The sequence below is a fragment of the Dasypus novemcinctus genome, chromosome 13, assembly GCF_030445035.2.
Source record: "Dasypus novemcinctus isolate mDasNov1 chromosome 13, mDasNov1.1.hap2, whole genome shotgun sequence".
Classification (NCBI taxonomy): Eukaryota; Metazoa; Chordata; class Mammalia; order Cingulata; family Dasypodidae; genus Dasypus; species Dasypus novemcinctus.
In genome coordinates, this window is record NC_080685.1 from 93,234,037 (window position 1) to 93,261,405 (window position 27,369).

The following is a 27,369-nucleotide window of genomic DNA, read 5'->3' on the forward strand; positions in this document are numbered from 1 at the left end:
GATTTGGACTTTGATAGTAAGTTTTAATCACAATTTAATCCCTTGAACTAGAAACACATAGAGGTAATAGCCAAACTCTTTAAGATAGAAAGGAAACAGGGAATAAAAATGGGTAAATTTTCCATGAAGAAATCTTGAAAATAAGCCTAGCTTTCATATCAAGAAAATATATTTAATTACATCAAGAGTTGAAAATTTTGTTTGCAAGACCTTGCTATGGGGGATTTTCTGGGTGCAGAATGAGTTCCACTATAACTTTTATTATTTGATAGAGAATTAGAAGGGAAGCAAAAGAGATAAGAAATAGAATCCAAAAGAGAGGTCATTGCCAAACCAGTGAAAAAGATTTCTACTTCTTCAATCATATATAATTTTCTGATTTCATATTATTTTAATCCAAAGTGAGTTCTTACTCCTTGAGCCTAGAGCTAGTAAGCCATAGGGGCATGGAATTGAAGCTAGAACTTGATTCAAACAATGTTTCCTAATATAAGGACTTGTAAACTTCTGGGTTTTTTGGTTTGTTTGTTTTAAGGAGATGGGTTTGGATTTTCCTTCTTTTGAAATGGCTGGTTTAGGAATGAAACTCAGAAAAGAAAACCTTAAGCTTGTCCTTCGTAATTGTTAGCCTTCCCCTGGAGTTTTGATGTGCTAAAGCACAAGGAGAGCTGCCAGGAAAGTTGGATCCTGGGCATCTTTCTATGTCCCTAAAATGTGAAAGATTAAATTGGAGTTCTCTTTACAGTGAATTATATGAGGAAAAAAACTAAAGCGAGCTGAAAAAAAATAGTATATTTTCTTATAGGCATTTGTTAATGTAATTTTGCCCCCCAAAGCGGCTTCTAACGAAAGAAATTACTTTTCCATAACTAAAAGTTTATTTTGTTCTGACATCAAATCTAACAAGTAGAAGAGGCAGGAAAAGGCTATTGGGTATCTTTTTTGTTAATCTGATATTCCTGATTTCTTGGCCTCTAGGTTACTGTAACACTCCAGATGATATTCCATTTGCGAAGCTCAAAATCCAAACCAATGAGTCTGTGTTTCCCATGGGGACCTCTTTAAAGTATGAATGCCTCCATGGGTTCTACAAAAGGTCTTTCTCTATCACGTGTCTAGACAATTTCATCTGGTCAAGTGCCAATGACAAGTGTATACGTGAGTAACACTGCACTGGAGCATTATTGTGTTTGTTAAAGCATTTGTAAGATCTTATTTAATTTTTTCAAATTTTGGAGATAAGAAAGCTAAGTTTACCAATTGCGCAGGAGGTGGATTTAAGAGTTGGTCTTTTTGGATATCCTTGATCATTCTTTGAAATTTCATTTCATGTGAATGATCTTACAAGTAGTATGTGTGTGATATCTCTTGCTTCAATAACTGTAAGTATGTAATGAATGACTTAGGAACAGGAAAAAAGTTGTGAGGAGATGCATACTTTGTTTTAAATAACTAAGTGGGAAGAAAACTCCTGGTTTTGAGACTTGAAATATACTGGGAAGAGATAAGGCCATAAAAGACCATTCCATTTTTTTTAAAACAAAGACCATTTATTTATCAAAGGAGACAAGTTGCAAATTGGGAAATGCTCAATGTTGAAACATATCACTCTGCTTTCTCCCAAGTAAGAGGTAGCTTACATAGTAAATACAACGAAGTTACACAAGGAAAACAAGACCAGTGACCATTACATTTTGACCATTGGTACAAATTGTGGATGAGACATATTGGAGGGGAGGTCTTTTTGAAAGTGGTGCATAGTACGTGGCTCATCCTGAGATTGTCTGGTGAGATTCTTCAAAGTGATCAAATCTTGAAACTGTCAGAACTGCACATGCTCTTCAGGAGGCTAGTCAGGCCAGGACCTCATGTACTAACAAAGTTCAGATTACTCTACCTAGCTCCAAATTTCTTTTTCTTTCCCATAGGTAAATCATGTGCAACTCCTCCAGAGCCTATGAATGGCATGGTGAAGGCAGACATGGGCATCAAGTTTGGATCTACAATCAGTTATTCTTGCAATCAAGGGTGAGTTGGCAGCAATATCCCTTGGTTCATGAGTTCCAGAACAGCATTACTACCTTCTAGCCACAGGCTATTACCACCTGCTCTTAAAGGTTAGAGCATAGGTGTTTAGTCCCAATTAAAATACTCAAAGGTATGATACGATGAAGGGAAAATCTTTGTCACTGCTGGAAACCAGGACATGCATACAAGAAAAGTGAGGCATTGGCCAGATGGGAAGGAATAGCTCAACAAAAAATAAAATTGATGGGGGGGGAGGTGTTGAGAGTAGAGGGAAGGGTGTAGTCAAGCCTCACAAACAGCCCCAATCCAAAACAGATAGTGATAGAAGAAAGGGAAGGTCATGGAGCACCTGAATGTCCAGCACAATGTGCTCAGAGAGTAGGGGTTCTATCCACCCTTGCTCAGCCCACAGTGGAGACCCTGCCTCCATCTCACTCTAAATGTGAGCAGTTTGGACAGTTAGAGAATATGGAATAAATTTGTGTCTCTACAATAAATACTGAAAAGAAACTTAAGGTCTCTAGCGTATTTTCCACCCTAGGCCTCATAGACCATAGGAGCTAAACTCTAATTGAGTAAACTTAGAGGGAGTTTAGAGCCTTCTTTTCTCTCATTGCCTGAGCATTTTTTTATGTGCAATCTCTAAATTCTCTAACTGTACCCTCTTCATCTTACATTACTGAATAAGGATAAACCTCTCTATGGTAAAAAATAGAAAAACCATTGAATTTATGACAAATAACAGGAAAAGAATGTGAAAGAGAACAATCTGAAATAATCAAATGAGAGTTTCTCCTACAATGCAGAGTTTCTGTCAAGAAGTCAGGAAAACTTTTAAAGAAATTTCCTGATCATATTTTTGAACAAGATTCAGTTGCACACGGTATCTGTGAAACTGGTGAGCACATCAGGAGAGTTTGCACGTGGATGAAAAGCATTACGGTAAAAATATATATATATTTGGCTAACATATTAAATATTTTAGACAATTAGAGCACACAGTTAGAAGAAAAGTTACCAAATTCTTCCAGAATTCAGTGAAAATTAAAAAGCTGAGAGAAAAGAAGTGATATATGTAAGACTGTATTAGGATTCAAAATACATGTAACATCAACTCCAGAATGGGAAACAAATAAAGCCTCACCACCACTAGGGAATCTTCTGTATTTCAAGAATAGGTTATAAAAGCTTCTAGTATCTAGAAATAAAATTAATAAAACATAATGCCTGGAAAGAAATTACTTTATGTTGGCATCCAGTTTCTCCTTATCAAAACCAAATTGATGACAATAGTATTTCTAACAAGTCAAGTTATTATTCACATAACAAGGCTCCGCATATACATTAAAGCAAGGACCCACAAATTACATCACTTAGCTCTGTTTTCTGTGGAAAAAATAGATAAACTCAGACAATGCAGAAGTATAATTTAAAAAGAAAAAAGTAGGAGAAAGATGAAGTATTAAAGAAATAACAATAATGTAGGAAGCTGGTTTTAAAAATCTCAGTTATTAATTATGTTTATATGAAGTTACTAATCTAAATACAATGACAACTAATTCTGAAAAAAATGAAAACTGGCACTGTAATCATGGTTTAGGAACAATCTCTTAGGTAATAGACTATATCAATAAAACTAGAAAGTCGGCAACAATAAGTGAGACTATATTGTGTTGGAGATTTGTAAGCCTATTTAGTTTGACACTAACTTTGAAAAGTAGATTTACATATGTAAGTGTGTGTTGAACACACACATATAGGAAAGAAAATTCCTGATGGAACAAAAATAGGATATGTATCTTCCAAATCGCAAGAACAACTAAAAGAGCTGAACCAAATGAGAGGGGAGTAATAGGAATAGCAAAGAATGTGTCTCTCTCTACTGCCATAAAGTAGCTCTAGCATGTTTGGGGCAGTCTCTGTTTTATTCATTGATGCATTTTCATCCCTGTACATTGCAAAGTGAATGAAAGAGGTAGAGGTAGTCTATAAGAATGATGATGACAAAAGCAAGATCATACATACCATTGACTTTAGTTAAATGTGAATGTCTCAAACTCCCTGTTGAAACACAAAGGCTTCTAAGTAGGATTGAAAGAGTAATATCTTGTGGTATTTACAAGACATATACCTAAAGTAAAATGACATAGTCAGGTAAATGCAAAAAAAAAAAAAAAAAAATGGGGGGAAATGATGTTTTACTTTCCTGGCTGCTAAAACAAATACCATGCAATGGGTTGGTTTTAACAACAGGAGTTTTTTAGCTCACGGTTTTGAGGGTGGGAAAAGTCCAGGATCAAGGCTTCATCAAGGCCAGCACTTTCTCCCAGAAGGCTGTGGCATTCTGGAACTGGCTGCTGGTGATCTTGGGTCCTTGGCTTTTCTCTCACATGGCAATGCACGTGGGAGTCTCCCCTGGCCTCTGTAGTTTCCATAGACTTCCAGATTGTTTCTGCGGGGTTTTTTTTTTTTTTCATCTGAGTTTCATTTTGCTAATAAAGGACTCCAGTAATAGGATTAAGATCTATCATAATTAAGTTGGGCCACACTTTAACTGAAGTAACCTCACCAAAAGGTCCTGTTTCCAAATGGTTCACACCCACAGCAATGGATTAAAATGAAGAATATATTTTTCTGGGGTACATAGTTCAAGTCATCTCAGATGACAATAATTATATGAGAAAAAAAGAATTTAGAAAGAAAATGACCAGACAATTCCCACTTGCTTAGAAATCTGGAGAATGATAGAGACTATAAAAGAACTCCAGAAATGATGAATGAAAGGAAAAAAAAAGCGTTAGGTAGGAAAATACCCTGGCCCACAGGTCCACTTGTCTCCCCATTATTTGGTCCCATGCAGCTTGGGAGTTCCTAGAAGCAATGACCCAGTCCCTCCCATTGGGTACCCAAACTATAGAGTCACTCACAGCGGTGGGTTAGAACCCCACACATACCATGACACAGGGACCAAATTCCATAGAGATCCAGGAAAGAACGAAAGCCACTAGGGAGTGCTGCCTACCAAAGGGCTCTCAGGGCAGGGGAGGGGAGAGAGCCTGCCGGCAGGTGGTGCACTCACTCATTCCAGTTTCTGTTTGCTAAACACAAGATGAACTTCTCTGGAGTAATCCCCCTTCTGTATTGACTCCCTCTGACTCCTCAGGGCAAGATGCCCTGACACAGAAGAAACTGGAGGCAGAAAACCCTCACAGCATGATAAAGAGGGGGAAAAGTGTTAAATTGAACTCCTGTAAGATAGGAGGGTCACAGAACTGAAAAGTGTAAGGAAAACAGGACACTGAGTGAGGGAGAGAATTCCAACAAATCACAGGAACTGGGGAGAAGATTCTGAATAAAAACAAAACAGATCCAGACTCCCAGAGAAGGCACAGAGGAAAGGAAGTTTTCTCCTGAAGGTATAACAATGGCACAAAAATTGCAATCTCAAAAATTGCACTGCAGGGAAGCGGACGTGGCTCAGCTGATAGAGCATCTGTCTACCGTATGGAGGGTCCAGGGTTTGATCCCCGGGGCCTCCTGACCTGTGTGGTAAGCTGGCCCATGCGCAGTGCTGCCATGTGCAAGGAGTGCCGTGCCCCATGCATAAGATGTGCACCCTGCAAGGAGAGTCACCCCGTGTGAAAAAAGCACAGCCAGCCCAGGAGTGGCACCACATACATGGAGAGCTGACGCAGCAAGATGACACAAAAAAAAGAGACGCAGTTGCCCAGCGCCACCAGATAATGCAAGCGGACACAGAAGAACACACAGTGAATGGACACAGAGAGCAGACACGGGGGGAGGGGAGAGAAATAAATAAATAAATCTTAAAAAATAATTGTACTGCATGTCCAGGGCAAAATACAATGAAGAAGAGCTGAAAAAATCTGATCAGTTAAACACAGGCTATTCTAAAGGTCTACAACAAGTTGGACCAAGCATCAAAATAGAGCCTTTACACAAATTCAATCAACAATAAAACCTTATACAAGAGGGAGAAACTGACCATCAAAATTAGCTCATCAAGATAACCAGATGCCTAGACATCATCAAAAAATTAGACGCAATACTAAGAAATCGGAAGGTATGGCTCAGTTAAGGGACAAATTAAAACTTCAGAGGAGACACAGAATTTAAAATAACTAATCAAAGAAGTTCAAACAAATCTCTTAAATCAATTCAAGGAGATGAAAAAAAATATGCATAAAGACAGTGATTCAACAGATAGAGGGTCCACCTACCACATAAGAGGTCCAGGGTTCAAACCCAGGGCCTCCTGGCCAGTGTGGTGAGCTGGCCCACATGCAGTGCTGCTGCACACAAGGAGTGCCCTGCCACGCAGGGGTGTCCACAGCATAGGAGAGCCCCACGCGCAAGGAGTGCGCCCTGCAAGGAGAGCCACCCCACATAAAAAAAGCACAGCCTGCGCAGGAGTGGCACTGTGCACACAGAGAGCTGATGGAACAAAAGAGACATAGATTCCTGGTGCCGCTGACAAGAATGTAAGTGGACACAGAGGATCACACAGTGAATAGACAGAGAGAGCAGACAACAGGAGTAGGGGGAAGGGGAGAGAAATAAATTTTTAAAAATAAATCTTTAAAAAAAAATTGAAAGTATAAAAAAGAAACATAGAAATGATGGCGATGAAAAGCACAATAGTAGAGATTTTTAAATATATGGTATAACAGTGAAACCTCATTTACGGGTGATATTGCATATATAAGACTTTTTACAAAATATAAATACAAATAAACTAGAGAGATGGAAAGAGAATAGCAGCTATGTACAGCAGGGGAGAGAGATTGAGAGGTGATGAGTTTTTTGCTTGTTTATTAATATTATTGAAATAATGAAAATGCTCTAAAATGATTGAAATGATGAATGCACAACTATGTAATTATATCAAATACCATTGATTGAACAGGATTTATGCTTTATTAGTATGTATCAATAAACCTGATTTGTTAATATTTTTTAAATGTAAAAAAATACACTTTAGGCAAACAGCATATTTGAACAGGCAGAAGAATCAGTAAACTAGACAACAGGGAAAATAATACAGTCAGAAGAAGAGAGAAAAGAATAGAAAAAATTAAGCAGCATCTCAGGGATTTGAGTGACAGCATGTAGTGCATAAACATGTTTCATGGATGTCCCAGAAGGAGAAGGGGAAAGGGGCAGAAAATATTTGAGGAAATAATTGCATCACATTTCCCAGGTTTTATGAAAACCATAAATATACACGTCCGAAAAGTGCAATGTACTCCAAACAGAATAAATCCTAATAGATCTACCCTGAAACACATACTAATTAGCACATCCAATGCCAAAGATAAAAAAGAGGATTCTGAAAGCAGCTAGAGAAAAGCAATTCATCACATACAAGGGGTCCGCAATCAAACTAAGTGCTGATTTCTTATCAGAGTCCATGGAGGTGAGAAGGCAATACTATGATATATATTTAAGGTACTGAAAGAGAAAAACTGCTAGCCAAAAATTCTTTATCCAGCAAAACCGTCCTTCAAAATTGTGAAGAGTTTAAAATATAAGTGGTAAAGTGAGACGAAACAACCCAAAGAGGGGAAACAAAAAACTACAAGTATTGGAGAGGATGTGGAGAAATAGAACACTCTTTCACTGCTGGTGGGAGGTAAAATGGAGCAGCACTGTGGAAGACAGTTTGGCAGTTCCTCCGGAAGGTAAGTATAGAAACACCATATGATCCGGGTATCTCACAACTAGGCATATACCCAGAAGACGTGAAAGCAGGGACTGGAGCAGACATTTGCACACCAATATTCATAGCATCATTCAGTTGCCAAAAGATAGAGGAAAACCAAGTATCCATCTCCTGATCAATGGACAAACAAAATGTGGCATACACATACGATGGAATATTATTCAGCCATAAAAAAAATGGAATCGTGATGCATGTGACAACATGGATGAAACTTGAGGACATTATTTTGAGTGAAATAAGCCAAAGACAAAAGGACAAATATTGTATGATCTCACGGATAAGAACTAATTATAATAAGCAAACTCACAGAGTTAGAATCTAGAATATAGGTTACCAAGGGATCAAATGGGGGTAGAGAATGGGGAGCTAATGCTTAATATATTCAGAATTTCTATTTAGTTTGATTGTAAATGTTTGGAAATGAATAATGTTGATAGTAGTACATTATTGTGACTGTAATTAACAGTGTTGAATCGTGTTTCTGAATGTCTTTGAGAGTGGATATTTTGGGTCATGTATGTTACTAGAAGGAAAGAAGACAAAACATGGGACTCTGTAACACAGTGAACCCTATTGTGGGTGATGGACTGTAGTTACTAGTACAAATATAAGATGTTCTTTCATGAGTTATAACAAATATGACACTATTACAAAATGTTAATTGTAGGGGGTATGTGGGGAAAATACACTTAATGCAAACTATGGACTATAGTTAACCATAGTATATTAATATTCTTTCATCAATTGTAGCAAAGGTACCACAATAATGCAAAGTGCCAACAATAAGAGACCATATGGGAATGTTGTTTACATGACTTTTCTGTATGCATGCAATTTCTATAATTAAAAAAAGTTGTATGTACATACAGTGGAACTGGGAAAAGAAATGAGGTCCTGATACATGCGAGAACATGGATGAACTTTGAAGACATCATGTTGAGTGAATAAGTCGGACACAAAAGAACTATTATTGTATAATCTCACTTATTTGAAACAAAAACAATAAGCAAACTCAGAGTGTCAGAATTCAGAATTGAGGTTTCTAGGGGATGGGATAGGGATAGGGAATGAGAAGTTAAGATTTAAAATATACAGTGTTCTGTTTGGAATGATGGAAATATTTTGCTAATGGATGCTGGAGAAGATAGCACAACCTTGTGAATACAATTAAAAGAACTGAAATATATATCTGAATATTATTGAAAGGGAAAATGTTAGATTGTGTATATAGTAATAGATTAAAAACTTATTTAAAAATCCATGGATCTAGGACAACCAGCAAGATAGCAGCAGAGTTAGGAGCTCCTAGAGTCAGCTCCTGCTTCAGGGCAGTTAGTAAGCACCTAAATCTATCTAAAGTACTTGTTTGGGGGCTCCAGGAGACCAGAAGAGCATTCTGCAACATCCTTGAAGGAATGGAAGGAGGAGACTGCCCATCTGCAGAGAAGATCCATAAGTAGAGTGCTCCACACCCGGGAGGCCAGTGCCCATCCTCCACTGGAGGCACAAGCTGCCTCGAGAGCTGTTCTGCAGCTGGAATTGAAAGCTCCACTTCCAAAAAATGGAGGGGGAAGAGACAGTTGGGCACCAACTTCAGCTACTGATGAGTAAATTTGGTGGGCTAAAGTATAATCCTGAGAACAGCTAAAGTTTGAAACTGTCCAAGTCAAAAAAAGGCTGGTAGCCACTATCTTAACTCCATACCTGACACAAGGGGAAGTGGAGCGGACTGAAAATCCCTGTGCTGGTGGGGACTGATTTCTTCCCATCCAGATCAGATTGTAGCTGTAGCATAAGCCCCAGCCCCATCTCTGGCAGGGAGGATGCTGGGGGGGCCTGAGCCAGCCTCCCTGGGAAAATACAGGCCATACTGCAGAGGCCAGTGCTCATCCTACTCCGGCAATGCAAGCTTCTCAGGAGCTTTTGACACTGGACTTGAAACTTCATTTCCCAAAAACAGGCGAGGAAGAGATGGTTGGCCACCAACTTCAGCTGCTGATTAATAAACTCAGCTGGCTAAAGCATAACCTTAAGAACACCTAAAGTTTGAACTTGTTCACGTTGGAAAGAGGTTGGTGGCTGCCATTTTTACTCTGCCCCCAGCATGAGGGGCAGCTGGACTGCCAGAAAATCAGTGATGGTAGAGGCTGGTTTCTATCACCCAGATCAGCCTGCAGCCCCAGCCTAGGCTTCAACCCCTCCTCTAATGGGAGGAGGCTAGTGGGCACTGCACCAGCCTATCCAGGGAACTGCAGCTACATATGGCTGGCACAGACTGAATAATCAGAAGTCTACTGGAGCAAGTGCGGTCATCTTGGACCCATACTGCATAGATTGCCGCCCACACCTGCAGCTCCATTCCTGCCCCAGGCAGTGGAGAAAGGGGTGTGAAGCTTCATCAGTCTCTCTGGGTAACCACAGTCTAGGCCTGCACGACTTGGATTATTCCACACAGCTGTGACTCTGTCCCTACCCCTGGCAAAAGAGAAATTTGGGAGAAGCTTAATCGGACGCTGGGGCAATGAGGGCCCCACAACTTACAGCACCAACTAAATTCTTGTCTCCTACTGCACAATCAGCAAGGGAGAAAGGGCAGGAAGCCCTAATAAAAGAGAAAAACTGTACCTAGAATAAATACTCTAGCAAGCCAGATGCCAAGATACCAACAAAAAATTACAATACACACCAAGAAACAGGAAGCTGTGGCCCAGTTAAAGGAACAAGATAAGCCTCCAGATGATATAAAGGAGTTGAGACAATGAATCACAGATGTACAAACAAATCTCCTTAATAAATTCAATGAGACGGCTAAAGAGATTATAGTTATTAAGACATTGGAGGAGCACTAAGAAAAATTTGAAAGCTTCATAGAAAAATAGCAGATCTTATGTGAATGAAAGGTGCAATAAATGAAATAAAAAATACACTGTAATCATATAATAGCAGATTTGAGAAGGCAGAAGAAAGGATTGGTGAGCTTGAAGAAATGGCCTCTGAAAGTGAACATACAAAATAACAGATGAAAAAAGAATGGAAAAAATTGAACAAGGTCTAAGGGAACTAAATGACAGCAAAAGATGTGCAAACATATGTGTAATGGGTGTCCCAGAAGAAGAAGAGAAGGGGAAAGGGGCAGAAGGAAATTTGAAGAAACAATGGTAGAAAATTTCCCAACCCTATTGAAGGACATAGATATCCATGTCCAAGAAGCACGATGTACTCCCATCCAAAAAAACTCCAAATAGACCAACTCTGAGACAGTTGCTAATCAGAATGTCAAATGCCAAAGACAAAGAGAGAATTCTGAGAACAGCAAGAGAAAAGCAATGCATAACATGTAAGGGATACTTGGGCTGATTTCTCACCAGAAACCATGGAAGCAGAAGACAGTGGTATGATATATTTAAGGTACTGCAAGAGAAAAACTTCCAGCCAAGAATCTTATATCTGGCAAGAATGTCTTTCAAAAATGAGGGTGAGTTTAAAATATTCACAGATAAATAGAAACTGAGAGAGTTTGGAACCAAGAGACTGGCCTTATGGGAAATACTAAAGGGTGTGCTACAGCCTGAAAAGAAAAGACAGGACAAAGAGGCCTGGAAGAGAGCCTAGAAATGAAAATTATATCAATAAAAGTAACTAAAAGTGTCAAAAGAGTGGTAAAAACAAAATATGACAGATAAAACCCAAATATTGAGGAATAAACTAATGATGTAAAGCACTTGTATTCAGAAAACTACAACTCACTGTTAAAAGAAAAAAAGGCCTAAATAATTGGAAGAATATTCCATGATCACAGATTGGAAGAATAAATATCATTAAGATGTCAATTCTACTCAGATTGATAGACAGATTCAATGCAATCCTGATAAAAATTCTACCAGCATTTTTTTAATTAAATGGAGAACATGATTATCAAATTTATTTGGGAGAATAAGGGGTCCTGAATAACCAGAAACATCTTAAAAAGAAAAAGCCAAGTTGGAGGACTCTCTTTTCCGGACTTAAAATCGTATTACCTAGCTATAGTGGTAAAAACAGCATGGTACTGGCATAAAGACAGACACATAGACCAATGGAACCAAATTGATGGCTCAGAAACAGACCCTCACATGTATGGTCAAGTGATTTTTGACTAGCCTGTCAAACCCACACAGCTTGGGTAGAACAGTCCATTTAAAAAATAGTGTTGAGAGAACTGGATATCCATAGGCAAAAGAAGGAAAGAGGACCCCTATCTCATACCTTATACAAAACTCAACTCAAAGTGAATTAAAAAAATCTAAATAGAAAAGCAAGAACAATAAAGCTTCTAGAAGAAAATGTAGGAAAATATCTTCAAGCCCTGATGGTAGGTAGTAGATTCTTAAAGGAGATAAGAGGAGGACCAAGATGAACTACTGATGATTAATGTATGTAAAAGTTTTAATTAACTTTACTATAAAAGTGCAGAAATGTACAGAGTTGATGGTAACCCATTATAGTGAGTTAACAGCTGGTTTATAAATGGGAACGTGGCTGGGGACTGAAAAGCATGGTAAACCCGGAGGTGGATGAGAATTGTGGTTGATGGTACAGATCATGAGTATCCTTTGTGAGCTAGAGAAAATGTCCATCACTATTGCAGGTGGTGGGAATGTGAAGAAACATGAGAAAAATACACCTGGAGAGACCTATGGACTATGGTTAACAGTAATAATGTAATTGTAGCAGTTTGATATGGTTATGAAATCCAAAAATAGATAGTGGATTATGTTTGTAATCTGCTCTGTGCCTGGGCATGATTAAGTTATGATTAGGGCTTTGATTGAGCCATGTCATTAGGGCCCACCAAGGGGTGGGGACACACAGGTAAAAGGCATGGCAAAGAACAGAATTGAGGGGTTTTGATGTTGGAGTTTGATGCTGAAGCCTTAAACTGGAGCCCCAGGAAGTAAGCTCCGAGAGGAAACAGAAGCCAGCCCCAGGAAGGGAGGAATCCTAAGCCTAGGAAGAAGCAAGCCCTGGGAAGAGAGGAGCCCTGAATCCAGAGAGAATCAAGACCCTGGAAGAGAGGAACCCAGGAAGCCTGAACCCTCGCAGACGTCAGCAGCCATCTTGCTCCAGACTTTGGTGAGGAAAGTAACTTATGCTTTACGGCCTGGTATTTGTAAGGTCCTACCCCAAAAAAAATATCATTTATAAAAACCAACGAATTTCTGGTATTTTGCATCAGGACCCCTTTGGCTAACTAATACAGTATTATTCTTACGTCTATGCCAAAGATGTATACTGTGTTGATAATGGGGGAGTATGGAAAATGTGTGTCAAATGTATGCTATGGACCTGGTAATAAATGACAACATCTCATAACCTGTTACAAATGTTCCACCACGGTGTGGTATATTGATAGAGGGGTGTTCTTTGGGAATTCTGTACATGTGCATGATTGTTATGTAAGTTTACAACTTCTGTCATAAAAATATATTTTAAAAATAATAGGGTGGGTTGGGGGGAAAATACATAAAATATAATATAAGGACTATAATTACTAGTAAGGTTTTGACAATATTCTTCCATAATTTATAAAAAATGTCTCATGACAATGCCAGGTGTTGGTGGAGGGTTGATGTATAAGACCCCTGTATGGTGTTATGCATGTTTGCTTTGAAAGTTCACAACTTTTACTGTATATTTATTGTTTATGCATGTTCATGTAAAAATGATATAATAATAATAATAGGGTGGGTTGGGGGGAAATCCTTTGATTAGTAGTAATATTTTGAGGATGTTCTTTAATCATTAGTTAAAAATGTTTAGCAACAATGCAAGGTGTTAGTGGTAGGGTGAGGTATGAGAGCCCATCTGATGTTATGTATGTTTGTTTTGTAAGTTCACAACTATTACTATACACTTAAATTGCTTATGAATGTTCATGTTTGAGTAATATACTTCAGTAAATTTTTTTAAAATCCATGGATCTATATTACACAAATAGTAAGCCCTAACTTAAACCATGAACTTTAGTTAATAGTACAACTCTAAAAATATACTATGATCAGTTGTAACAAATATTCTACACCAATGCAAGGTCCTGGTGTGGTGTATGGGTATCCTATATTTTCTGCATGATTGTTGTATAAGCCTCCAAATTCTCTAATAAAGGAAAAATAGGAAAGAAGAAAATTATCAAATAGATGTAAAAATATATTGTTTTATTTTGGTCCCTGGTGTAGTCAACAATGAATCCAAGAAATTAAGACTCAAAGGGGACCATCAGGAATGAGAAAGGAAATATTCGTTCACATACTAATAGGAAAAAGAAATAAGACAATCCAGGGAGACGGACTTTGGCCCAGTGGTTAGGGCGTCTGTCTACCATATGGGAGGTCTGCGGTTCAAACCCCGGGCCTCCTTGACCCGTGTGGAGCTGGCCATGCGCAGTGCTGATGTGCACAAGGAGTGCTGTGCCACGCAAGGGTGTCCCCCACGTGGGGGAGCCCCACGCGCAAGGAGTGCGCCCGTGAGGAGAGCTGCCCAGCGTGAAAAGAAAGAGCAGCCTGCCCAGGAATGGCACTGCCCACACTTCCCGTGCCGCTGACGACAACAGAAGCGGACAAAGAAACAAGACGCAGCAAATGGACACCAAGAACAGACAACCAGGGGAGGGGGGGAAATTAAATAAATAAATAAATCTTTAAAAAAAAAAAAAAAAAAAAGACAATCCAGGTAAAATAGGTGGTGTTGCAATTAATCCTTAAACTTTTCCCAGACTGCAGTCTTTCAGATTTGCCACATAGGCACACTCTAAGGAAGTTGAGGGAATGTAAACAGCATAACCATTTTTCATTTCTTACCCTTAGGTTTCGACTCATTGGTTCTTCATCTGCTGAATGTATCATCTCAGGCAATACTGTCATTTGGAATGAGGAGGCACCAATTTGTGAACGTGAGTTGAAATCTCTTTCCTGATTCATCATGCCAGTGGATCCTGGAGTTGCCCCCTAGAATTACAAAGAACAAAGCTCCTGCCTTGGAAATGGTATCCTTCTGATATTTGAAGGAACAGTCATATCCCTTACAAGGCTCACAGGCTCCAAACTTCTAAATCTTCGTGGCTTTTCCTTATTTTGAGGTATAACTTATTTGAAACTATAGTCTTCAACTCATTTAAAACAGAATCCAGTTTCCTCCTCTATATTTAAACTTCCCAGTTTAAAGATTATTCACTTTAGTGGAATAAACAAATACAAAGTTAATGAAAGTAATCCTGTTTTCTCTCTGCTAACTCTCTCTTTTTCAAGATTTATTTTATTTATCCATCCCCCCACACTCCCCGCCACTGTTTGCATTTGCTGTCTCTGTTGTGGCTGGTCTTCTTTTTTAGGAGGCACCAGGAACTGAGCCCAGGACCTCTCATGTGGGAGGGAGGCGCCTAATCATTTGAGCTACCTCCACTCCCTGCTTTGTTTTATCTCTCGTTATGTTTTCCTCCTTTTGTCTCTCATTGCATCATCTTGTGTCAGCTCACCATCTTGCTCGTGTTCTTAGGAGGCACCAGGAACCAAACCTGGGACCTCCCTTGTGGTAGGCAGGAGCTCAGTCACTTGAGCCACATCTACTTCCCCCTGCTAACTCTTAATATCATGTCATATGCTCAAACAGCAGAGCTCTCCATTCCTTCTTTTTTTTTTTAGATTTATTTATTTAGGCTTCCCCCTCCCCCCCCCCCACACTCCCCCACCCATCTGCTCTCTGGGTCTATTCACTGTGCATTCTTCTGTGTCTGCTTGTCTTCTCTTTAGGCCACACTAGGAACTGATCCTGGGACCTTCTGGAGTGGGAGAGAGGTGTTCAATCTCTTGTGCCACCTCAGCTCACTGGTCTGCTGTGTCTCTTATTGTCTCTCCTCTGTATCTCTTTTTGTTGCATCATCTTGCTGTGCCAGCTTTCCAAGTGGGCCAGCTTGCCATGTGGGCCAGCACCCTGCTCAGGCCAGCTCACCACGTAGGCTAGCTTTTGTCTTCACCAGGAGGTCCCAGGACTTGAACCCTGGGCCTCCCATATGGTAGATGGGAGCCCCATCACTTGAGCCACATCCGCTTCCCTCCATTCCTTCTTATTCTTGGTCTTCTCACCGACATGCCTCATGTCTATGAGTTGTTTATAAGATGAGCTTCTTATACATTGGGGAGCCTAGATGTATGAATGATTACAAATTAACAAAGAATATAAAGAAATACTACCCTCTGCTTGGTGATGGAGGGAGGAAATCAGCATTCTCAAACACAGTTGGTAGGATAACAAATGGGAACAAACTTTCTAAAAGGCCAATATAGGGAAACGGACTTTGGCCCAGTGGTTAGGGCGTCCATCTACCACATGGGAGGTCCGCGGTTCAAACCCTGGGCCTCCTTGACCCGTGTGGAGCTGGCCATGCGCAGTGCTGATGCGCGCAAGGAGTGCCGTGCCACGCAAGGGTGTCCCCCACGTGGGGGAGCCCCACGCGCAAGGAGTGTGCCCTGTAAGGAGAGCCGCCTAGCGTGAAAAGAAAGAGCAGCCTGCCCAGGAATGGCGCCGCCCACACTTCCCGTGCCGCTGACGACAACAGAAGCGGACAAAGAAACAAGACCCAGCAAATAGACACCAAGAACAGACAACCAGGAGAGGGGGGGAAATTAAATAAATAAATAAATCTTTAAAAAAAAAAAAAAAAGGCCAATATACAACACATATCAAAAACCTTACTTGTACACAAGCCTTTAATTGCACAATGCTATAGCTTACGATTTATTCTTTTAAAAAAACACTCATGGATTTCTGCAAGACTATTGCTCAACAGATGTTACCAACATTATTGTTTGTGATAGTGAAAGAGTCAAAATAATCTGAATATTGAACGTATTCCAAACTCTTTTGGAAATAATCTATTGAAAGAGACAAGGCATGTGTTCTGTTAAAAGGGGAAAAAAAAAAAAAAAAAGATTTAAATTCCAGAATGCATTAGACAACTCTTCCAAATGGAAAAATAGTACATCCTTACTCTAGAATATTATTCATCAAACAAAGCTGTTTTTTTAAAAATATTTATTTGTTTCTTTATTCCTCCCCCCACTCATTGTCTGCTCTCTGTGTCCATTTGCTGTGTGTTCTCCTGTGTCTGCTTTTCTTCTCTTTAGGCAGCACCAGGAACTGATCTGGGACCTTCCAGAGTGGGAGAGACACCTCATCTCCCTGGACTCCTGTGTCTCTTATTGTCTCTCCTCTGTGCGTATTTTTGTGGTGTCATCTTGCTGCACCAGCTTTCTGTTCCGGCCAGCTTGCCACACAGGCCAGCTCTCCGAGTGGACCAGCCCTCTACTCAGGCTAGCTTGCCTTCACCAGGAGGCCATGAAAATCAAATCCTGTACCTATCATATGGTATAGAGCCCAATTGCTTGAGCCACATCTGCTTCCCAAAAGGTGTTTTAGAAAAATATAAATGTGGTATGTGTGTGTGAAAGATTACCCTTCAAACAATTACCAACAGTTCTTTCTAGATAATGGATTTAAAGTTGATTTTATTTGTCCATATTTTATAAATATCCTAAAGTAAATATGCTCACACCTAAATGTTTTCTTAAAGGTTTAAAGAAATAAATGAAGTATACTTTTAGGTGTACCTGCTGTGGGATGATTTTAAATGTCTAGAAATTATCCGTTACTTAAATTAGAGTATATTTATTTTCAAACTTATCTTGACCTCATTCTTTTCTGTTTTTCTTAGGAGGTACTGGAGAATGAACCCAGGACCTCATACATGGGAAGCAGGTGCTCAACCACTGAATGTCTCCTGCTCCCCAGACTCATATTTTTAAGAGTAGCATTTATATCTCTTTTTCCCATTTCTTCTACATTAGTGAGCTACTCAAACTTTCTACCTTTTCTTGAGTCAATAGTGGTGAAACATATCTTTACCATTAATATTCTCATATTCAAAGTATTAGCATCAGAGTAGGATAATGATTCAGTTACTTTTATTACTTTTGAATCTGTGAATATTGTGTTTATCTTATGTAACACATGCCTTGGAAATGGTATCTCTCTTTTTCATTGGTTGAGCCAGTACTTTTTTTTTTTACTATTTGATAAAGATGCTATACTATATGCTGTATCATATTAATAACCAATATATCAAAGTCAAATGCATTTCTAGAAGGAGAGAACTGAATTAACAATGGTGAAATAACATAAAATATAATTTAAAATGAGAACTATGTGGACTATGATAATATAGGGACAGACTTATTGGAATAATGTTAAGTGAGAAGAGCTGAATATTGTAATTACCAAATCTACAACTGTGGTATCTGTATATTAGCAAAGATTAGAAAAGAAAGAAGTGTTGTGAATATTTGCTTATGGTAATGTGGGTTTTATTTTTAACTAATTGCCAGAATTCATAATTACCTGTAACTTTAGGAAATCAAGGTCTTGTTTAACATGTTCTCCTTTTCCCAGGTATTCCTTGCAAGCCACCCCCAGCCATCGCCAACGGAGACTTCTTGAGCACCAACAGAGAATACTTCCATTACGGAATGGTGGTGACCTATCGCTGCAACCTTGGAGTGAGAGGGAAGAAGGAGTTTGAGCTCGTGGGCCAGCCGTCCATCTATTGTACCAGCAAAGACAATTACACTGGCACCTGGAGCGGCCCTCCCCCTCAGTGTATCCCACCTAATAAATGCACGCCTCCAGATGTTGAAAATGGAATGAGGATATCTGAGAACAAAAGCTTATATTCCCTAAATGAAATCGTGAGGTTTAGGTGTCAGCCCGGCTTCATCATGAAGGGACCGAGCAGTGTGCGATGCCAGGCCCAAAACAGATGGGTGCCGGAGTTGCCCAGCTGCTCCCGGGGTGAGTCTGACCGAGGCTTTGATGGGGCCTGCAAACAACGAGTTGTCAGTAGGTCAGAAGATTAGTGTTTGCTTTAGGGAAAGGATGTGTGGTGGGCAGTGTGGGTGAATAGATTTCCTTTGGAAGAGACGTGAAATCATGAAGGGGTGTGTGTGCATGTGTGTGCATGTGCTTTCATTTTGAGAAGCTAGCACTCAAGGAGGAGATGTTTCGGAATCTCATGATGAACAGTTGTCAGGGCAAATATCAGCTCTAATATCTCTGAATTTTATCAAAGAATGACATGTACTTTCTCTATGATCAGCCATGATAAGCATTTACTTTTTTCAACAATGCTTTGCAATAGTGCTATTCTTATCACCATTAGACAGAGAAGTTAGCTCTGTTTTCCAGAGGTTAAATAAATTGTCCAAGTCAGATGCTACTAAATGGAGGATCCAGGATTGGAAGGCAAGTGTCTGACCCCAGAGCCTGAATATTCCTGTTCTTGGCATACTTCTAGGGGCAGCTCTCAGTCTAGGGAATGATTCATTTATGGGCCACAAGGACAGATATTATAGCATCAGAATAGTGATAAAGACTGAAAGCCTGCCTTTCTTGTCCCCTCCTACATTTGATAATAAGGAATCTGAAGTCAAGAGTGAAAAATAACTTGCTCAATGGCAAACAGATTTTTCATTAGGTATAGATTGGGTTGAAGTTCAAATGAGTTCTGATATCCTGAGCATACATCAAAAGAGCTGTGTATGGAGGCAGCCATATTTTGAGTCAATACTCTTTAAGCAATATGCCTTCTCATTACAAAGATTGGCCTTTTTAGGGGATTTTGTTCTTGATGGCTCAAATTGTCTTCTGTTGCAATAACTGACTAGACAACAGAAGGGGAAGAGTTATGTCTGATACATAGGGATTGAGAGGGAGGTTAAAGTTCTTCCACCAACCGCTGTCAACCTTGTGAGAGAGCAGCTGGGAAGAAAAAGAGATAAAGATAGATATTTGACTTATGCTTTGATCACAGGAAGGCAACAAAAGAGGTGAGGAAAAATTTGTTAGACATGAGTTGGGCCCAGCCAACCCTTGCATTTGAAAGACAAGTCTGTAACCTGGGATTGCCTTTCTAGGAAATATGAGGATTCTAATAACTCTACACTGGACAACCAGCACTAGAATAAGGAACCTCATGCCTTGTAGAGTAATGAGTATATTTTAGACCTTGTGCTGGATGGAGAGAACCAGGTTCTAATTGATCTCTTCATTCCCCAGTATGTCAGTCACCACCAGAAGTCCTGCATGCTAAGCATACCGCAAGTGACAAGGACAGCTTTTCCCCTGGGCAAGAAGTGTTCTACAGCTGTGACCCCGGCTATGACATCCAAGGAGCTGCTTCTCTGCGCTGTATGCCCCAGGGGGACTGGAGCCCTGCAGCCCCCAGATGTGAAGGTGCTTACACGCTCATCTGGTTTGCACATCAGGCTCTTTGTCCCTCCCATGGCAGCCTCATTCCTGTTGGTTTTTCTCTTAGTGAAATCATGTGATGAGTTCCTGGAACAACTCCCTAATGGCCGCGTGCTTTCTCCCCCTAATCTCCACCTTGGGGCAGAAGTGTCCTTCATCTGTGATGAGGGGTGAGTGTGACCTGGAATAGAGACAGGGACTGAGCACTGGGTTACTGACACATTGGGCCCTGGGGATTTATCCAAAAAGGGGAAATGGCACAGTGGAAAAGAAGCACTAGATGAGAATAATATCTGAAACAATGACTGGGAAGGATGCTCAAAACCAGGTGGATCCATTAGCAGGTTTAAAAGGGAAAAATTTTAAATATACTGAAGAGCAGAAATATTTCAACAAGTCTTGACTATTGTATTAGCCAAAGGGATACTGATACAAAGTACCAGAAATCTGTTGGCTTTTATAACGGGTATATATTTTTGGAGGGTAGAAGCTTACAGTTATAAGGCAATAAAGAGTACAACTCAAGGTTACTTCCTCACCAAAGTCTGTTGCCATGTGTTGAAGCAAGATGGCAGATGACAACTGTGAGTGTTCAGTCTTCCTCTTTCCTCTTAAGGCTCCATGGACCCAGCTTCTTCTGATCTCAGCTATAGGCTGGTATAGGGCTCAGCTGCTCTGTTCTCTTCAGCTGCAAACTATCAGGCAAAAGGCTCATCTCTCTTTCCCAGCTGCAGGATCAAAGTTCTCTCATTTTCCGTGGCTGTGGAGCTCTCTTCCTCTGTGTATCTTCTTTGTATCTTCTTGAGTGAGTGTCCATTTTTATAACCCACCAAAGGAGCAGGGAATCAACCCTGGGTCATGCCCTACTAAAATGGTCAAATCAAAGCCCTAACCATAATTTAATCAAGTAAACATAAAACCTTTGAATTTAATATAATCAAAGGGCATCACATCCAGAGGAACTGACCAGTTTACAAACATAATCAATATGTTTTTTGGAATTCACAAATAATATCAAACTGTTACAACTATATAGGGAGAACATTAAAAGTATGGATAAATAGGAATTTGGAAACATGCAAAGATAAATAGTTTAGAAGCATTTTTTTTAAAGTTTGATATAGGAAAGAAAATTTTTTGTAAGATAAATTACACATGGATTGTTTCTAGAAACTTTTAAACCAATCAATAGTGAAATTTGGAATAAGACTAAAAAAGTCAGTATTATTTTTATTCCAGTCATATATTTTCTAATTAGTATTAGACTGTGATGGTGGGAGCACGATGACAGATGTTAATATTTCAGGTAACATGATTAACTCTTTATGGTCTTGGTACTGTGTTCCAGCTCCATGTGGAAGGTAAAAAGCATGGACAACCAAGCAGTTCTCAATAGATTCCAAGGAATTCTTGACAGTCATTGAATAATAGCTACACAGTAAGGACTGGGAGGCAATTCAGGGGGCCACTGGCCCTACAATAAATGGGATATTTTAGAATTATTTCCTCCTAAGAACCTTCTCTCCTCACCCTTTATTCTTTTTCCTAGATAATTTGGCTTTACCCCTCAGTATTCCAGCATGACACCATAAGTCTCATTCAGGAGCATTTCAGGGAAGAGCCGTCTCAGATATCTTTCCTAACGCTTCCATTTGTCAACTTAAATCAGAAGCTGTTTTCCTCTGGTCCACTCTCTGAGAGGGGGAAGTGCTACACTTTGAATTAAAGAACCAAGTGGCTAGTATTGATGAAAAGGGGACTCTCAGAGAAGAGTCGGGGAAAGAGGATCTACTGCAAGTCCGGGACAAGGCCATGGACACACCTGTCTATGTTTCTGACAATATAGTGTTTATCTGATTACTGAGCTTTGCCAATCATTATTGCTTTGTCCCTCACTGGAAACTGCATTTTTTAAAATGATTTTGTTTCTGAGCTTCTAAAAGCTTAGAAACCAATGAGTTAAGCTTTGGATCTGTGCTTTAACTTAGGAATTAAATTGTATTTTAGCAGAAGGCAGAAAGCCTGTCAATGAAGGGAAAAGAGAAATGGTGCACTTACCCATTCACTTTTTTTGTTGTTTAGGTTCCATTTAAAGGGCAGTTCTGTTAGTCATTGTGTCTTGGTGGGAATGAAAAGCCTTTGGAATAACAAAGTTCCTGTGTGTGAACGTGAGTAGAAGGAATACCTGTTAAGATCTTGATTTTCCCTTGTTTGTTTTTTTCTGAACGTGCTTTTTTTTTATATTTCTCCCTATCCCCTCACTGTTTGCACTTGTTGTGTCTGTTGTCTTCCTTGTTTCTTTAGGAGGCTGGGAACTGAACCTAGGACCTCTGATGTGGGAGGGAGGTACCTAATCACTTGACTGTTCCCTGCTTTGTTGAGTCTCTCATTATTTTTTTTCTTCTTGTGTCTCTTGTTGCATCATCTCACTGTGTCAGCTTGCCATACCTGCCCATTTTGTCAGCTTGCTGTCTCATTCATTTTCTTTAGGAGACACCGGGAACCTCTGCTCCCTGCTTTGTTGCGTCTCTCATTATGTTCTTCCTCTCTCTGTCTTGTTTCATCATCTTGTTGTATCAGCTTGCATATCTGCCCATCACACCAGCTTGTTGTCTTCTTTAGGAGGCACTGGGAACTGAACCACAGACCTTCTATGTGGTAAGCAGGAGCTCAGTCGCTTGAGCCACATCCACTTCCCATGATTTGTGTTTGGCCCCACAAAATTATCTGATGTCTGTCCCTTTATTTCTCTCTCTATACATATATACGTATATATACACACACACATACAAATATATATATTTCTTTGATGAAAAACTAAAGAATGTTTTGGTGGAAAATAATCCTGAGCATCATGTGGTTTTGGTTTCATTCTATAAAAATGTACAAGCATATTATATGTTATAAACAGGGAGAGATGCTTCAAAGGTGTAGAGAAATGTATGATATAATGCTATGACAAATCTTTTTTTTTTTTTCCTGCCAAAAAGTAATTGCTGCAGTTCAACTTTTCTATCCTCTCCTCAACCATCCACTCATTCATGTACTCATTCTTTTCACACATTTTCTGAGCTCCTTCCGTGTGTCCAGGGTACTAGGATTACTCCTGTAAACAAGACAGTCTGAGTCCCTGCTCCCATGTGATTTATATTGTGGTGCAGAGGGAAAGACCAAAAACAAAAAACAAGTAAACACATAGACAATTTCAAGTAATACTAAGTTCTTTGTAGGAAAAAAAAAACAGGGTAATTTAATAAAATCATTATGTAAAGAGGGTAAAGAATGCCAGGAAAGAATAACATTTCCATTTTAAATAAGGTGATAAGGAAGTCCTTACTGAGAAAGCAATATTTGAGCATGGATAGGAATTAATTGACTACCAATGCCAATAGTTTGAGGAAGAGCTTTCCATGCAGATGGAGCAGAAAGTACAAAGGCCCCAAGGCAGAAATGTTCCTGGCATTTTCTGGGAAGCCAATATGGCCGGTGCAGAGTGAGCAAATGCAGGAGTAATAGGAGATGACAAATGAGAAGTCCTATAAGAACTTAGGTTTTATCTTGTGCAAAATATAAAGCCATTAGCATGTTGTGAGTAGAAGAGTAACATCGTCTAACTTACTTTTAATGGTATGATTCTGGCTATGCTAGGGAAAACTGGGTTGAAAAGGAGCATATCTTAATTCCAGATTCACCAGAAAACAGTGCAAGAGGCACAGCTTAAGTTATAATGCTTTATTGGAAGGCTCAATCCATGGGCAGCGAAAGTGAAGAAGAAGAAAAAGAGAGGCAGGGAGAAAAGGAAAGTAAATTAAGAAAAGATGCTGAGTTACTGAGATGGCTAACATTTCCACAAGAGTACACAGCTCATTCTTTGGTGACATGCAACCTCTCTGAAGAGGTCCTATGGAACCAAAACCTCTGTGAGGAAGAGAAAGAGCAAGCAACTCATCTGCTGGATCTTCCTGTCTCCTGGTTCCTGTTTGCCACTCAGGTTGTACTACCTGGCCCCTCTGGGCAGACTCTGGGGAAACCAGAACGCATGTCCTCCAGTACAGCTCTTCATCTAAGCCCAGAATTGGTGGAAGGAGCCAGAAGCCTCCATGGGGCCAGGCAGGTTGGGCTCGATGGCTGTGCACACAAAGGAGCTGTGCAGAGGCCGGTCTCCCACATTTGGAGAGGCTGAGACAGCTGGGGGTGTTAAGGAATGATAATAGTCAGCAGTTTCCATTAATAAAGCTACTGAGGCCCAAAAAGCAGGTGTAGTTGAGCAAGTCTGGAGGTACAGCTGAGGATACAAGTTGGGAGGCTTTTGCGCTGAGCTAATCAGAGGGTAAGACAACCGAATTCTTGATATAATTTGAAGATAGAGATGACAGAATTTGCTGGTTTAGATTAAACACTATGAGATAAAGGAGTCATAGAAGACTTCAAGGTTTTTGGCCAGGGCAATTGTAAGGCTGGAGTTTCCTTTAACTGAAATGGAGAAGAATGTGTGAGTGCAGCAAAAATCAAAAGTTGAGTTTGAGACATAAGTTAGGTATTCCTGTTAGTCATCCAAGTAGAAATGTTTAGTAGGGGCAAGACCTAGGCTGAACATAGATGTTTAGAGGTCATCAGTGCATCTATTATGTTTGAAAACATGAGATAAAATGAGATTGCCTAGAGAGAGTATGAATAGAGGACTGACCCATGGGCTGAGCCTAGGCAATCCAACATTAAGAAATTGAAGAATAGAAGGAATCAGCAAAGGGTGCTGAGAAGGAGCTGCTCTGGTAAGAGAAAAGCCAAGGGAATGAGGTGTCCTGGAAGCCAACTGGAGATAGTCTTCTAAGGAGAAGAGGCTGATTAACCGAGTTAAATTCCACAGGTAGGTCAAATAAGATGAGGACAGAAAATTGATTATTGGATTTAGCAACATGGAGGTAATAAATGACCTTGACAAAAGCAATTTCAGTAGAGGGGTGGGGGCAAAAGCCCGATTGGAAGGAGTGCAAGGGATAAAGAAGAAAAGGAATTGTGACATATTAACAACATTTTTGAGGAGTTTCAATATAAAGGCAATAGAGAAGTGGGGCTGTAGGTGAAGAGGGAAATAGGATCAAGGGAGATTTGGTTTTTCTTCGAGGTAGCAGAAAATTAGTATATTACATACAAGAACACTACTAATATGTACAGTCTGTCTATTCACAAAAATGAACAGGATATTTCTTCATCTTCTGATCACAACTATGGAAAAATGCATGTTTCTCATAGAACTTTGTTCAAATGAATACATCATTTTAAAATTATTTGGACATTTTGTACTGATTTCTATAACAAAATGTGATAATTACAGCTTGCATATTTGGAAGTGCCTTTCGACAACCTTAGCCATCCTGGAATACAGCTAAGAAGCATAAGAGAAGGAAAAAAAATAGTCCATAAAGCTTCAAAGATACTCCTAAAATTATCTAGTAGAGCGTAAACTTTGTTTAAGCAACCCAAGATTTTCACTAGTTTATATGTAATTCTTTCAACCTGCAGTACCCTCCTACCAGATCCAAACAGAATTAGAATGGGTAAGGAGGTGTTTCAAAAAGAAACAATCAAAAGAAGAAATGAGTGTTTCTTTTGTAGGAGTAAAAAAAGTAAAAATCAATGAATATCTGAAAAAAGCATAGCATGTTTGAGACTTTTGGAGCATGTATAGGAATATGGAGCATGTTTCACTTCATGGTGACAGCAATACTGTAATCACTCATTTTGATTTTGAGAATAACAGCCTGAATCATCAAGAAGAGATCAAATCACTGGTTGACAAATAGTAATCGTATAAATATATTTTAGAAACATTTTTCTAGGACAAAGATCCTTGATGTCAAAGATCGTTTCTACCTTATGCCTAAGAGAGTAACTGGCATAATGTAGGTGCTCAAAAATAGGTTTGTTGAGTGAATGGATGATTTTCCCTTTAATGTGGTTAAAGAGATTTTTAATTTTTTTTAAAGAAATCTCTCAATTTCCCAGAAACCCTAACTATATGAAGAATCTAGAATACTTGAGTTTCTTTTGGACTTTTGTAATAGACATTGATTTAGGTGTCATTTCATTCAGTGCCATCTCAGCAAAGTCCTAATAAATTTATTCTGCAGTTCATATTTTCCCTAAGAAAAAATATATTGTTTAGTTGGCAACATAGTCACAGCACCCCATTATTGTAGAAGCACCTCAGCTTAAAATTTTAATGGAATGTAGAGCTCTTGTCTTCTTCCTAGAAATCTTTTGTCCAAATCCTCCGGCTATCGTTAATGGGAAACACACAGGAAACCACCTGGGAGGTTTTCCTTATGGAAAGGAAATATCTTACACCTGTGACCCCCACCCAGACCGAGGGATGACCTTCAGCCTCATTGGGGAGAGCACCATCCGCTGCACAAGTGACAGTCAGGGGAACGGGATGTGGAGCGGCCCTGCCCCTCGCTGTGAACGTCCTGTTCCTGTTGGTTAGTACCCACTTCCACGTATCTTACATTTCTGTAATAAGAGAATGGCGTTTGCTTGTGAGTTTAACTTTGTCAAGTGTAAAAGTGGCAGGAGTATATGACATAGCTTAAAAGAAATGGGTCCAGCAGTGCCGTTGCTGTTTTTAATTGGCAAGATGCTGGTAACGCTTCTTGCTGGTGGAGTGGGGAGGCGAGCGGGGTGGGAGAGGGGAAGAGAGGGCAGAAGGTGCAAACTACATAAATCAGATGGGATAATTTATTCAATGCTGATGACAGGAAAATAACTGCCAGTGAAGACTGATGAATACCAATATAACTGATACATACTCTCCACAAGTTTATGAGGGGTCCATGGGCATGCAAAGGACAAACCTGGCAAAATGGGTACTGTTCTGCTAGGGCTTTAGCTAGTCTTCTGCTGAATGGGCTAAGTAACATTTGTCTTTGTAGTTTAAGGCCATTTGTCAGCTTGTCTTAGGTCTTCACCTTAATCTTTGCCCTTGAACTCTTCCACTGTGGGGGTGAGAAGAAACAAGCAAAGATCAACCCAAGGAAGACGACAGCAAAAAAGGCCTTTTTATTGACAATTCTCCATCTACACAGAGACCTTCTTAGTTCCACTCCAGTGTAAATAAAGCAGAGGGTACTTCACCCTCATTTCTTAACAGGGCAAAGGAACCCCAGGCAGGGGATATCCCCAGGCTTGCCTGACTCCCCAAGGCTAGCCTGGTGGTCCTGGGGAAAGCTGGCCTAGGGTGGGCTCCTTGTGCCCTGGCCTACCCC

At 39.8% G+C, this 27,369-nt stretch overlaps 1 protein-coding gene across 1 annotated transcript in view; it reads left to right on the forward strand.

Annotated features, from left to right (window-relative positions):
• Window positions 1–27,369, forward strand: part of LOC101430310 (complement receptor type 1) — a 179,664-nt gene that overhangs the window by 101,798 nt on the left and 50,497 nt on the right. The window contains exons 36-43 of the mRNA XM_071207305.1: window positions 979–1,158; window positions 1,929–2,028; window positions 14,614–14,699; window positions 18,251–18,649; window positions 19,913–20,089; window positions 20,172–20,274; window positions 22,187–22,272; window positions 26,359–26,586. Of these exons, the coding sequence (XP_071063406.1) occupies window positions 979–1,158; window positions 1,929–2,028; window positions 14,614–14,699; window positions 18,251–18,649; window positions 19,913–20,089; window positions 20,172–20,274; window positions 22,187–22,272; window positions 26,359–26,586 (1,359 nt within the window). The remainder of the gene's footprint in view (window positions 1–978; window positions 1,159–1,928; window positions 2,029–14,613; window positions 14,700–18,250; window positions 18,650–19,912; window positions 20,090–20,171; window positions 20,275–22,186; window positions 22,273–26,358; window positions 26,587–27,369) is intronic.